The sequence below is a fragment of the Meleagris gallopavo genome, chromosome 8 (genome assembly GCF_000146605.3).
Source record: "Meleagris gallopavo isolate NT-WF06-2002-E0010 breed Aviagen turkey brand Nicholas breeding stock chromosome 8, Turkey_5.1, whole genome shotgun sequence".
NCBI lineage: Eukaryota > Metazoa > Chordata > Aves > Galliformes > Phasianidae > Meleagris > Meleagris gallopavo.
The window spans coordinates 22,581,627-22,594,313 of record NC_015018.2 but is presented as its reverse complement, the minus strand read 5'-3'; the positions used below and the strand labels follow the sequence as shown (position 1 = coordinate 22,594,313).

Below are 12,687 nucleotides of genomic sequence, written 5' to 3'. Positions count from 1 at the left end.
GATTTAATACTTCATCCAACCCACACAAAAAAGCCATGTTTCTCCGTGCCCAGAAAAAACAAGTCTGCAACAGCTAGGGCTGCTGCATTTGGAAAAGCAGTAGATTTAAATGGAAGCAGCACACCGGAAATGTCCCAGTTTAAGGACTGAGCATCTAGTGTTTTGTGAAACTGGAGGGGGGTTGGAGGAGATTAAAGCGCATTTCCCTCTGATTGGGAGCTTGTGGGAGGTGTAAATGTGGGCAGTTGTCAGATTAATTCCTTAGATGATTACATTCTTTTTGTTTCTTTAAAGCTGTTTGTAGTTGGGTTTGATGTCTCCTATTCTGGGCAAGTGTATTGCTGCAGTTACCAAGGTGACTTTAGCTGACTTTCAAGTATTTTTTCCAGCTTCAGTTTCTACCAGTAGTCTGCTTCTGGGAGGAGGAGAGGAGGAAATTATTATTATTATTTTTTTCATCTTGTGAATGCTGATTAACAGTCCATGATCTTAATCAAAGCCATATTTGACGTTGAAAGCACTGTTTTTGAAAGAGGGGTGGTCAAGCTGTTTCAAAGGGCTCTGCTGTGGACTGCAGCCTCCCCAGACCTCCTTCAGTAGGGAGAAAGAGCCCGAGGAGCCAAACATCCCCACGCACTGTGCTCCACGATGGAAGCAGCCACACGCTGCAACCTGTAGCCTCCCGGGGGCCCTCTCTTTGTATTAAGGATGAGAGTAGCTGCAATCTGCTTAATTTTATGCCAATTAGCAGCAGCCCTTGGGGGATCCTGGAAAACCGCCAATGCAATCACCAGGTTGCGCAAAGTTTAGATGTCCCCTCCTTGTAAGTCATGTTTATGGCAACCTCCTCTCAAGCAGCCCCAATGGCAGTTATTTTATGGGATTCCAGAATAACCAGGTTGATCGGATTAAGAAAGGTTTATTTATTCTTGCATACACATCCTGCTTTACGATCGGGGTGTTTAATCTCACACGTTTGTTACTGGAGGAGGTCACAATTCCCTTCCAAGCTCCATCACCAACATGGAACACAATTTCTCTGCGTTTCCAAGCCATTATCCAGGTACTGACATCACGAAGGACAGACTCTTAGAAACTGCCCATGGCAGTGTTCTGCGAGGGGGGGTGCCCACCACATCTCTAACCTGACTTACATCACTGATCCCTGCTTCCTGGTACAAGCGTCAGTGCCATGACTTAGCAGATGCAGACAATTAGAGCAGGCTTACACAGCTGGGAGAAAAAGGCTGCCCCACTTTTTCTTTTCCCTTTTTCTTCCCAGCTGGGGCTATTTCAAAATTCCTCACTCTCTAATGAAGATACGGTCAAAGATCACTTAAGTGCCAGCAGTCTTCCAGCGTCTTTCCCACAGTTTCCCCTGAAGGACAAACCAGCAGTTGTGGGAAAGAGCCCAGAGCATCTTGGCACACGGTGTTACAGGACACGTCATGGAGGCACAGAGGCAAGTGCAGAACCAGTGAGGAGGCTGCTGCATGGATCCTGCTGTGGTCATGCTGAGACGAGGCTCGCTCAAGCGTTCCAACCTGGAGGCTCATCATCCTGGTTCAACCAGATGGTAAAGAGGTTCTGTGTGCGTTTCCTGATGCAGAAAGGCTCCAAGAACAATGCCAGCAGCAATAATCTTCTTGCCCTTTTGGAAAGCTGCATAGTTATTACTGTTCGTGCTTGCAGGGCCCAGACTGTTGCAGACCTACAGCTGAACTAGGACTGAGAGATTTAGGCTGTGCCACTGGCACTCTGAAGACCCAAACCACCCTTTTATGCAGCACATTCCCCATCTGTAAAACTGAGACATTTTTCCACGTGGGAGTGTTGCAAGGATTAAGTCAATGTTTGCAGAGCACTTTTTGATTCTCATCTGAGGAAAACTATGCAGAAATGCAAATTATTAGCATGGTAACCACTCTGCACTTCTACTGACACTGGTTTTCCAGACATTTGCTTTTCTAGTTCGCAGGCTTGTCACCCAGCACTCAGGCTCACTCTGAGAGACACTCCCTAAAGCATACTGCCTCCCCCATTCAGCATTCCTTACTCAAGCAAGACACCACTGAATGTGTCTCGATGAGGGAGCATGCCTAAATAAGCAGGCCTGGGTTGGAAACTTACTGCTTAGTGGTTGCAGAATCAGAAAGTCTAGCCAAAACGAGACATTTTCAGAGAATGCTGAAATGCTCTCCTTTATGTAAAACTTTGCCTCCAAGAACTGAAGACAGGAAACCAGCTACACAGACAACAGCTCCCCTCTGCCCAAGGAAAGCAGCAAGCAAAACCTAGTGCAACCAGGAGAAGCAAAGTGCACACTCTCCTCAAAGCAAATCCTACATCTTGATACTACTCTAAGAACTTCCTCAAAAGTGTTATTCAAATGGAGCCTGTTGGTTTGCATTAACCCAATGCTACACACAGCACTTAACAAAAGCAGCAATCAAGGTGCCCTATTTACCAATCAAGTGGACTACACAGAGAGGAGTCCAGTCCCGCAAGCTTGCACTGTCATTCACACGCTCCAAACCTGATCCTACATCATGACGAAATCACCAGGAGTGATTTCAGGAGGATTTCTGGAGTGACACAACTTCCCATAAAGGAAGGGCAACAACCTGGGATGCTTGGGATGCCCTGCATCAGAAGGTCACAGCCAGAACAGCCCTGCCAGCCTCACCTGCCAGAGGCTTGTTCCCTGCTTCCTTTGCCAGGAACCTGTCTTCATTTCCCTACACAGCTGGAAATTGTTCAGGGCTGGATGGAATTAGCACACCGGGACAGAGCTACCATATGTTCAGGGATCCCTAGACTCTGCCTGTTTTTCTGCTTGGAAATTGAATGCAGGAGGGATTTGAGGTCTTTGGGGCATCTGCTGTGGGCTCCTGGACAAATGACCATTGTGCATGAGTGGGCAAGGAACCAGCATGCCACTCCCTGGGAAATAAATCCCAGACAAAATATGGGAACCATGCACAAGTTGAACCATGCTGCTTTATCCTTCCTGAGAAAAGGGAGGGTGATAAACAGCAGACAGATTTTGGTTCAGCCTTGCGTTTTGTCCAAGTAACACAGCCCTGGGGACCTTTTTCTGCTATCAAACCTCACCTTGAGACACTGGGGATGTGTGTGGGCATTACTTGAAACCTAGAACAATGAAGTGTAGCAATTACTGATAATTTTAGCTCCAGCTCATGCAGTAATGCAGCTTGCTAGCTCTGTGTTTCTATTCCAGCCTCAGCTGACAGGAGCAGTATGACTGAATCAGCCAAGGGGCAGAAAAACATCACTTCCAGAAGTGCTGCATGATCAAGGGGACCCTTGAGGGGTGAAAAAGGTCAAGAATACCCCCATCCCCACCCTGGCTCTCACTGCAACTGTGGCAAATTAACTCCTCTGTCCTCATCTATGAAGTGGGCTACTACTCACTCACCTCACAGGACAGCACAAAGACAGCTCCAGAGTTTACAACATCAAGAAATTAAACAGCAAAATAAGCGAGACTCAACAAGTGTCACTGATCTTTGACATCTGGAGCCTCCAGCCCACAGAGGCCGCAGCAGCAGCAGTGTTTAGTCTGACATCTGAATGGAACAGCTCAGCATCCTATCACAGTGAATCTGCAGTTAAGGAGATGGGGAGCCTCCCCCTTCTGTGTGCCTGAGCAGCACATACTAAGCCGATGGGTCCTAAGAAATAAATTATGTTCTACTGTAGGGTACATTTGTATTCATACACGCCTCATTTTTCCAAGGTGTAGTCAAGAGTATTATGTTACCTATGGTCAAAATGATTAGACGTGCTTCCAAAGATTAATTTAGTTTTTGTTGTGTTTTTTTTCCTTAAATGCATACAAACTGATTTAATGGCTGCTTATGAACTGAGCTAACAGTCATTTTGAGAAACAGATGTCTGATGCAGTTTTAAGCATTAAGAGTGCCTTTATTCATATCCATAGCAGAAAAATGGCTACACAGTCTACAGTAATAACACTCATGAATCAAAGTACTACAGCTGCCCAAAAGGGTTTTGACAGAAACCAGCTTTTTTCTCAAAGGAACTTTTTTTAGGACTCTGGGACAGTGAACAACTGGTAATATGCATGCTTAACATGTAAGTACGTGCTTTGCTGGAGCCAGAACACTGAATCGAGTCCTATCTGCAACCAAACAATGTGAGGATTTTGCATAAGCGCTGAAAACTGTAACAACACAAAGTTGGGGAAATGCATATGGCATCTGGATCCCAACATTTCATACAAATAAACGTTCAAAAGTTTGAGTGTTCTGATGCACTTAATGACACTGAATGTGGAATATGTTGTCTACTCTAAACCCTGACAGATTACTGTGTGTGGGTGGTAGGGGCCAGAGAAAAGAAAAAGGAGATTGCTACTAGGAAAGCAGTCAGTGGCTGCAAATCTATGATAAATAAACAGCAAATTCCTCTTCTGCACAAAGCCATTAAAGTCTATGTCAGCCTTTAACATCCTAATGTCAGCTGAGTGCAAATTTGATGGCCAGGACTCTGCAGTGCTCCCTGTGGAAAGTAGATTTGGAACACTTTGCCATGCCCCAGTGGAGTGTTTCTGTCAAGTTCCTGAGGAGCCCCTGACGCACCAGTTATTCACAGGACCCTTGCAACGAACCATGGCTTTGATATTTTATGGTCTGGTGTGTACAGTGCAGGATATGATTACACACAAGCCTGGTTCTCATCAGCCAGCACCTCGTAATTGTTAACATATTTATCCTGGTGGTGCCTCAAGAAGATGACATTGTTATTAGTCTCATTTTATAGATTTAGAATTGAAGCTCAATAGCTAGATGACTTGTGAAGGGCAGAACTGAGAGCCAGCCCAAACAGGCCCAAAGCAAGGTACCTTGTACAGACTTTTGTAGGTCTTATGAAATAATCTACACTGGGTTGTGTGTCTTCCATGCCTCAGCCTTTGCTACTGCAGGTACCTACAGAGAATGTGGATGCAGATATACTATTACATGCAAAAACTGAATTCCTATGCTACATCTCTCTACAGCAGTAGGAACTGAGAGATTTTGGACCATGGCCGTGTACTAAGGGGCAGGTTGTCCAACCTTGCTCAAATGCTTAAGACATGCTGAGAGAGAAAAGAAGAATTAAGAAAGGCTCAGGCTTAGTAAGAGCTTCCTGTACTACTGCAGCTGTACCATACTGTCAATGCATCAAACAATTACATGAACTGGAAAGGAAGAAACACTGCACAAGTTGAAAAGGCTCCTTTCCAAACTACTCTCAAAGCAGTGGGTAAGAATGGAGGAAGGGAACGTGAACACACACAGCTCTTTAAATTGAGGAGATTTCTTCCATCACTCAGATGATAACTATCACCAGTGACACTGGCAGAACACACAGTAGTCTGATAGCTCTTTTTTGTTAACTGCATTGCTATTATGGGGAAACAGACTAGCTATCAGCTTCTTCAGCAGTAACCACAGACCTCAGAGTAATGTATTGATCTTTTAGGAAACAAACACAGGGAACCAGCCTCTACTACTGTTTGGGCTTCAGGGAGAGTGGGTGTGCAGCTGCTACGTGTAAGACAGCTTTGCTACAAAGGTTATTACCAAGGATATGAAGTTCTGAATTTGACCTACCTTCCTCTCTGTTTCAGCACAGTTGAAAACTCAGTGTGCTCCACCTTAACATTTCAGCACTCTGTCTTGAGTGTATCCGTGCTTATCATATCTTGGATAATGTACAGTCTCCTTCCTAAGCAATGACTGCCAGCCAGCATTGCAACTTACCCATCAGCTGCCACTCTGACCTGGTGAGCACCCAAGTGTTTCTGGTCTCCCCCACCATTGCAAACAGAGAGATGTACCTGGGAATGCAGAGCCCAGCATCTATGAGAAATCCTGCTCAGTACTTTTCAGCCTTCTAAGGCTGGGTGTGATGCTTGCAAATCAGATGGTGTCATTTTATTTCTTCAGTAGGGCCAATGGGACCAACCACTGGTCTAATGGGACCAACCCTCACACAAGGCAATATACTCAGAATCTGAGCCAGGTCAAGATCTGGCTCCATATAATTACTATATATAAAAAATAAGGTTATTCCTAAAGCAGTAATAAAGCCACCTGAGATTTTGCTTTTTTTTTTTTTTTTTTTTTTTTTTATTAAGCACCAATATATCATCTTACTTATTAGTACACAGCACCAGCAGTTAACTTAATACTTCCCCCAGAGTACCAGGCAAATCAGAAATACTCATACACAAACTAAATCACAGGTCAACCAGAAAATGAAACAAGAAAGGACATCAGGGTTTTATTCAAGGAATATTTTGAATTAGGAATGAAAACAGAATTGAAATAGAGCAGGATGCTGCCTAGCACTATAGTAAAGAACTGATATCATTACTATCTTTACTCTTGGAACATAGTGTTCGTAGGAGACTAGGAAACCAAAGGAAATACCAAAAAGAGAGAGTGCAAAGATGCATGCCTTTCTTTACCACTTAGATGAAAAAGTTACAAGTGATGGAAAAGATTTAATTAGTAACTGAAATAAACCTAAGATTGAAAGGAAAGAAATCCATAAGACTGAAGTGCAGATACTGCAGATGGCTTGAAACCACAGGTAACTTCCTATAGACTTACTGAAGCCAAAATTTACAAATGAGGACAGATCTACAGGCCCACCTTGTCCTACTTTACTCACCTGTTAGTCTACAGACTGTAAGACACCAGGGTGATACTGGCATTGATTAATGCCAGTACCTGCTTTCTCAGGCAAGATCAAAGATGATTTTAGAAAAAAATCAACATTTTAACCAAAAGGTTTCTAATTATGAACTTTGACACAAAATGTGCATGCAGAAACATCAGCAAATGCTCACCTGTGCCATCTAGCTCTTTGGATGCCAGAACACTGTATGACAAATTTTATAGGGCTCGGTCCAGCCTGATTTCAAACACTGTACACCATGAGCAACAAATCCTAACGGACACTGTCAGAGCCACTCCGTATTAGCAAGTTTGTGCAAAATTCCTCTCAGAATCTGCACTCCTGAGTAGCAGCCTATTAACCCAACTTGAACAATTCTTCTTCCTCTGTCTTTGGGCTTTATAAGCATTTACTATTAGCTTTCCCTTCTGCCAAGCCTTTTTCTCAGCCAGCTTTAACTTAGTTTTCCACTCTTACACCCTCCCATCATTGAAGAATGCACTTACGGTGCTCGGTCATGGTTCAACCCATTCTGTCTTTGTGCATTTATTGGAGGTAGAACAGGTTTGCTGTTGATCTCCAGCCCTCTTCGCAAAGTCTCCCTGATTTGCTCTGTATCTGCAAAGAGAATTTTTTTAACATGACTCAGAGTCCCCAGAAACATCACAAACACAAGGAGACAACAGCTTTTCTTAAAAGGCCTGTTTCTATGGTACGTTTCATCTAAATCCTTCAGGAAGAAATAAAGAGATACTAAGGGTGAATTCATAACAGCACTTCCTGCACCTTAAGAGTTAACCACTTAACAAAGTCAGCTTGAATTCCCTGGCCTATAATGTTATGTCAGGCAAGAACTGGAACCGTTGGTACTATGCCCCCAATGTAGAAATTCTGAGTAGATTTGTATGCTTTCATAAAGGATGTGTTTGCTCTTCCTGCGGCTCTTGCAGAACCTCCTGACACATCCAGCCTTTGTGCTGGAAGTCACTTTTCCCATTAGGCATAATGGGAGCTTATTCCTTTACCAAACAAGTGCAAGGAGGTCCTGGAATTTCTGCAATTGGCTTTGAAAATCTGTTATTAATTAACTACCAAATTCATAAACAGAAAAACCTTTTAGCAAATAAACTTCATCCTCAAGCTCACATCTGAAAATAAACTGCAAATTACACAGTTCAGACGCAGCGTTCTTACTTTTTCATTTTCCTACAACATCAAGTGACCAAATATTTTAAGGGGATGCTTTCTTAATTTGCTTAAAGTTCCCCCCCCTTTTTTTTAATTGAGTGAGAAAAAGATATTAAAATGATTTCAAAATCTCTTGAAGGACACAGCATACAAATATCACCATTTATATCTGCCTTGGACTTTTCATTTGCAAGGCTGAGGGGAAATAGAGTCTAGTCTTTTTAGATCCAGTATGGTTCAAAGTATTTCCACAGAGGCCAGATAGAACCCTACGTACATATACATTTGCTTCTTTTTTTTAAATCATAGACTTAAACAATATGATATAAACAAATATGATATAAATTCCCATGGAAAACATCATTCCTTCCAAGAAATCTCAGACCCTCACATTTTATTACTTCACCGATTTGAAAGTTAGTGTGGATACTTTCAAGCATGCTTAATGTCCATGACATCTGTACCCTGACATGGCATCTCACTGCGAAGGGGAACTCCACCACATTCAATTTCTTCCTCCCAGAGTTCCATGTTTGCAAGAATTGAGTTCAGCTACATCAACATGCAATGTCAGTTCAATGCACCACCCAAAAGTAGCAGTGTTAAAAAGGAAACACAACCTAGGAAAATGCAATTGCATCACCTTGCAGGTGTTTACAATCCTGGTTTCACACAGTGCTCAGTTTAACTTTGCAGATTTAGATGAGAAACAGCCTAAAACCTGAAAGATATATTTAGAAAAAACAAAGATCTCCTTCTCCATCTCCTGCCCTTCTTAAAGAAGCCACACCAAAATTTCATTTTCCTCTGAGGCATATCACGCCTTCTAGCATGTGTGCTGTTTCCAAGGAACCCCATGGCACCGCCCAGACTCATCAGTGCCCAAAAGGCCAAGGCAGTGCCACAGCCCAGGACCTCTTACCTTTCCCAGAGAGCCGCCGCGGCTGGGTTCCGATGCAAATGCTCCTGCTGTCTTCGTCATCCTCAGGGGGCCGGCTGAGATCATCCCAGGCACATTTGGCACTCACTCCACTCAGGTTTGAGCCATCTGTCTCAATCCCTTTGTCGACTCTCTCCTGCTTGAAAAGATCCAAAACCCCACAACTTTTTTGGATGTGGCTTGACCCTGAGCTGAAACCCAGCCTCACTCCATCCATGTTTTGATGTACGAGCTAAGCGTGACTGCACAATGAGTCAAATCAGGAGTGGATCTGAACAGGAACAAACCAGGACAAGCTGGAATGAGCTTCTGTTCTTTCCTCACTGCTTCACTGCTTGGTGCTCACAGGCACAAGACAGAGGTGGAAATGAGAAACCTGAGGTATACAGAGTTGTTTCCTTCAATGTTAGCTCCAGTTTACAACAGCTCAAAGCTCTTATATACTCCTACATGCAGCACAACTTGGCAGTCTACCTATTATATGCCATCAATAGCAAACTGCTGAATAACTATAACAAAGATCCCTTTCCAAGTCCCCAATGAAAAGTGCACAGAGTGATTTCTCATTCACAGAAGATCATCATTTGCAGACTGTTCATACAACCACCGCTTTTTAATGTGCTGGGACATTCAGCTGAGGACAGACATGTAAGGAGACATTGGTCTGTATGCAAGTGTCAGAAGTCCTGGCAAAATTCTTTCCAAGCATGTAACCACTGTTTGGTGTCACACATCAACAACAAGCAGCTGGATGCTCTTAGACACCACACTTTTTTTTTCCAAGGACACCCACATTTGTTGCCAGCAAGACTGCACTCCAAGTTTCAGCCAGAGGACACCTACCTGCTAATGGAACTGCTGTTACTTTGATTTTCCACCTATTTCCCACAAGGGGGTAATGTTGAGCTGAACAAATTTAGGGCTGCTCAGAACGCTGATACCTCTCCACTGGCACTGAATAAATCAGGCTCCTCTTCCAAGTTTGCAGGGATGTCACTTCTAGTTCCATTCAGTGATCTCCATTTCACTACATACATTTGGGTCGGCTCCAAACACGCGATAAGTCCCACTGCTTGCAGGACAGAAACTCTTTAGATTTGAGGGCAGAGCAGAGCTGTGTCCCACAACAGGAGCAGATCATTATTCCTGGCCTCTGCTTTGACCTTGCCACTGGAGTCAAGAGACCGTGGGAGCATTCAGTGCTTTGCAAAAAGAAGCAGTTTCCATACTAAAACCCACATACACTCCTCCCCTTGCCCAGCTCTATCTGCTGTATTCTATAAAGAGCTTTACTTGTTCTTGAGACCATTCAAGAGCGGATTTGAGAAGCTCAAAGATAAGCGTAGCACTTGGGGTGTGGTTGTGTTGCAGTTTAAAATGATGGAATCCACCTGGCTGCTGTCCCACCCTCCTCCACGTGCCCCTGCCCCCTCCTGTCTGACAAGTGACTTCTTTAAAACTCGGTCACCTTCCAGCACTGGCTCTCTGGCCCCAAAAGGGAGGCAGAAACTTGCAGCTTGGGATAAAACCACAGCTGTCCTGGCTTAGATTTAAGCATTCAAGAGACTGCCTCCTTCTGCTTCTCTCTCCCAGAGAAGGCTACTGCTGGGACCTTCCTCTGGCATCACAGGAAAGTGGCTTCCTCGAAAAAGTAATAGGAAAATCTGACAAATAATGGATCTGCTGGGATTTTCTTTTGTTATATCCTAAACACAAAATCTGTTGTTTTACCCAGAAATAGAAGTTGTGAAAAACAAATACATCTGATGCTAAATATACTAACGATGCTTTAAGTGAGATTTACCATGTGGCACTTCAGGGAGCTCTGTGACGACCCAAAGCAAGTCAGCATGGGGAGGTTCAGCTTGTCAGCACAGTTGTTTTTCATTCCACTCATTCAGAAAGCATGGGAGAGCCACCAACTGGCCCCGAGCAGGGAGAGAAAGGGCCCTGAGGACTGCAGCTGGATGGAGAATCTATGGGATGTGCTGCTTCATCCCCACAGCTGGAGGCCCCACTCCAGGCACAGAGCCTTGAGGAGGGGAGAGGGGTGCAACCCTTTGTCTGCATCTCAGCTGGCTCCCAGAGCACTTCCTCAGGGAAAGAAGAGCTGCTCTGTTGGCATCCCTGGGAGATCAAGGGGATCTGATGGAAACAAGCTGGCCTAAGGTAGCCTGATTTGCATGTTTGTGTTTGCAAACATGGATGTCCAAGGGAGGAAAAAAAACAAACAACAAGAAAAACCCAACCAATGTTCAGTTGGTTTTAGTAACTTCACCCCATCCTTAGCCAGTAAAGCTGTGCATGGGTGAGGGGCTGCTCCTCCTCCCACGAAAGGGCAGCAAAGCAGAGCAGGAGGAGCCTAGGGCAAAGGAGGTTCAGCTTTTTCCTTCCTCAAAGAAAGGATGTTTCTGTCCCATTTTCCTCTCAGCATGTGGGAGGGATGCTCTGAGGCTCTTCTAAGTCATTGATCCTTTTCTAAACGAGCCAGAGCACTGCAGTGTGACCCACAGAGCAGCAACCGCAACTCAGGAAATTCAAATCAGCTTTATTCTCTTCTGAGATATCTGCTAAGACAGCACATCAGCACGGAGCTGGGGACCAACAGGGATGGTGTGACAGTGCTGCCAGGGAAATGCAAGTGGCCTACAGGAAAGCCTGACTGCACGGAGAACAGCCAGCGCTGCCACAGTGTTAATTGCTGACATCCTGGGATGACACATTAGTTGGGATCCATTCTCAGCAACTTCGAACAGAAAGTACAGCTGCTGCTGCCAGGGTTGGGGTTAGGCCTCAGCAGTTCCCACAAGAGACAATGCAGCCTCAAAACAATCTCTACCCACTCCCTGGGCTGCCAGTGTGCTTGCCTGCTCCAAGCAATCCAACCATTTTCTCTCCCCTTTCACATCTCCTATCTCTCCCACCACCACTAAAAATGCCAGGTGAATGAATGACACGTTATTCTTTGCCCACTAATGCAGAGCAGGAGCTGCATGGTGAGGGCTAACTGCACCCCTATGCAGGTTTTAGGCTTCTTCAGTAGCCTAACAGAAAAGAGCAGTGCACAGACCTGCACATTGTTGGAGGGGCAAGAGAGACAGAACAGAAAACAGGAATGTTTTAACGTGAGGAAGTCCGGAAAGACCACAGACACAGCAGCCGTTGGTGGCAGGACACACTGTGAGGCAGAAGCACTCTTCATGTGCCTTAACTTGTCTTGGCTGACTCACATTCCAGTAATCCGAGCTACTTCTCATTTACAGTAAATTGAAGAAACCCCTGTTATCGTCAGGAATCACCAGTGTTGTGGAGAACAGACAACACCCTCCAGGAGGGGAGAGGACACACATGCAAAATTGTGAAAAGCCCAAAAACTTTATAGGGCTTGCAGTTGTGTTCACTCCCACACTGTGGGACATTTATGGAGCACTTTTTTCTCTCGGATTGGGGTTGTTATTTTAGACAAACAAATCCTTAAGAACAGTAAAAGTAGAATTTGGTTTCCTTCCTAAGCTTTCAAAATAAAAGATGCTGTGAGGCAATGGAAGGTAATCAGATACAGACACGCAGACCAGAAGCAAACACAACAGTACAAAACACGCACATATGCACATGCCCTACCAGGCTAAGCCATAAGTTCTCAGTTAAAGGAACATTCAGCAATTCGCTGAAACAAGATCAGAATCACACTGGATTTGCCCAGGAATCCCGTACTGCAGTATCACATCTCTGCTGAAGGGATGCAGAACTGCCTCTCAGATGTACGAACTGGAGGTAGGCCATGGGACAGTAACCCCTCTAGAAAAGTCTTATCCCAATCTCTTAACTTCAGAAAAGTCTTATCC

The 12,687-nt window shown here is 44.5% G+C and overlaps 1 protein-coding gene across 1 annotated transcript in view; it reads right to left on the bottom strand.

Moving 5' to 3' along the window:
• The window catches only part of SUFU (SUFU negative regulator of hedgehog signaling), an 86,822-nt gene that overhangs the window by 25,959 nt on the left and 48,176 nt on the right, over window positions 1-12,687 (bottom strand). The window contains exons 9-10 of the mRNA XM_010714640.3: window positions 8,825-8,978; window positions 7,221-7,332 (exon numbers count right to left, since the gene is read on the bottom strand). Coding sequence (XP_010712942.2) covers window positions 7,221-7,332; window positions 8,825-8,978 — 266 coding nt within the window. The remainder of the gene's footprint in view (window positions 1-7,220; window positions 7,333-8,824; window positions 8,979-12,687) is intronic.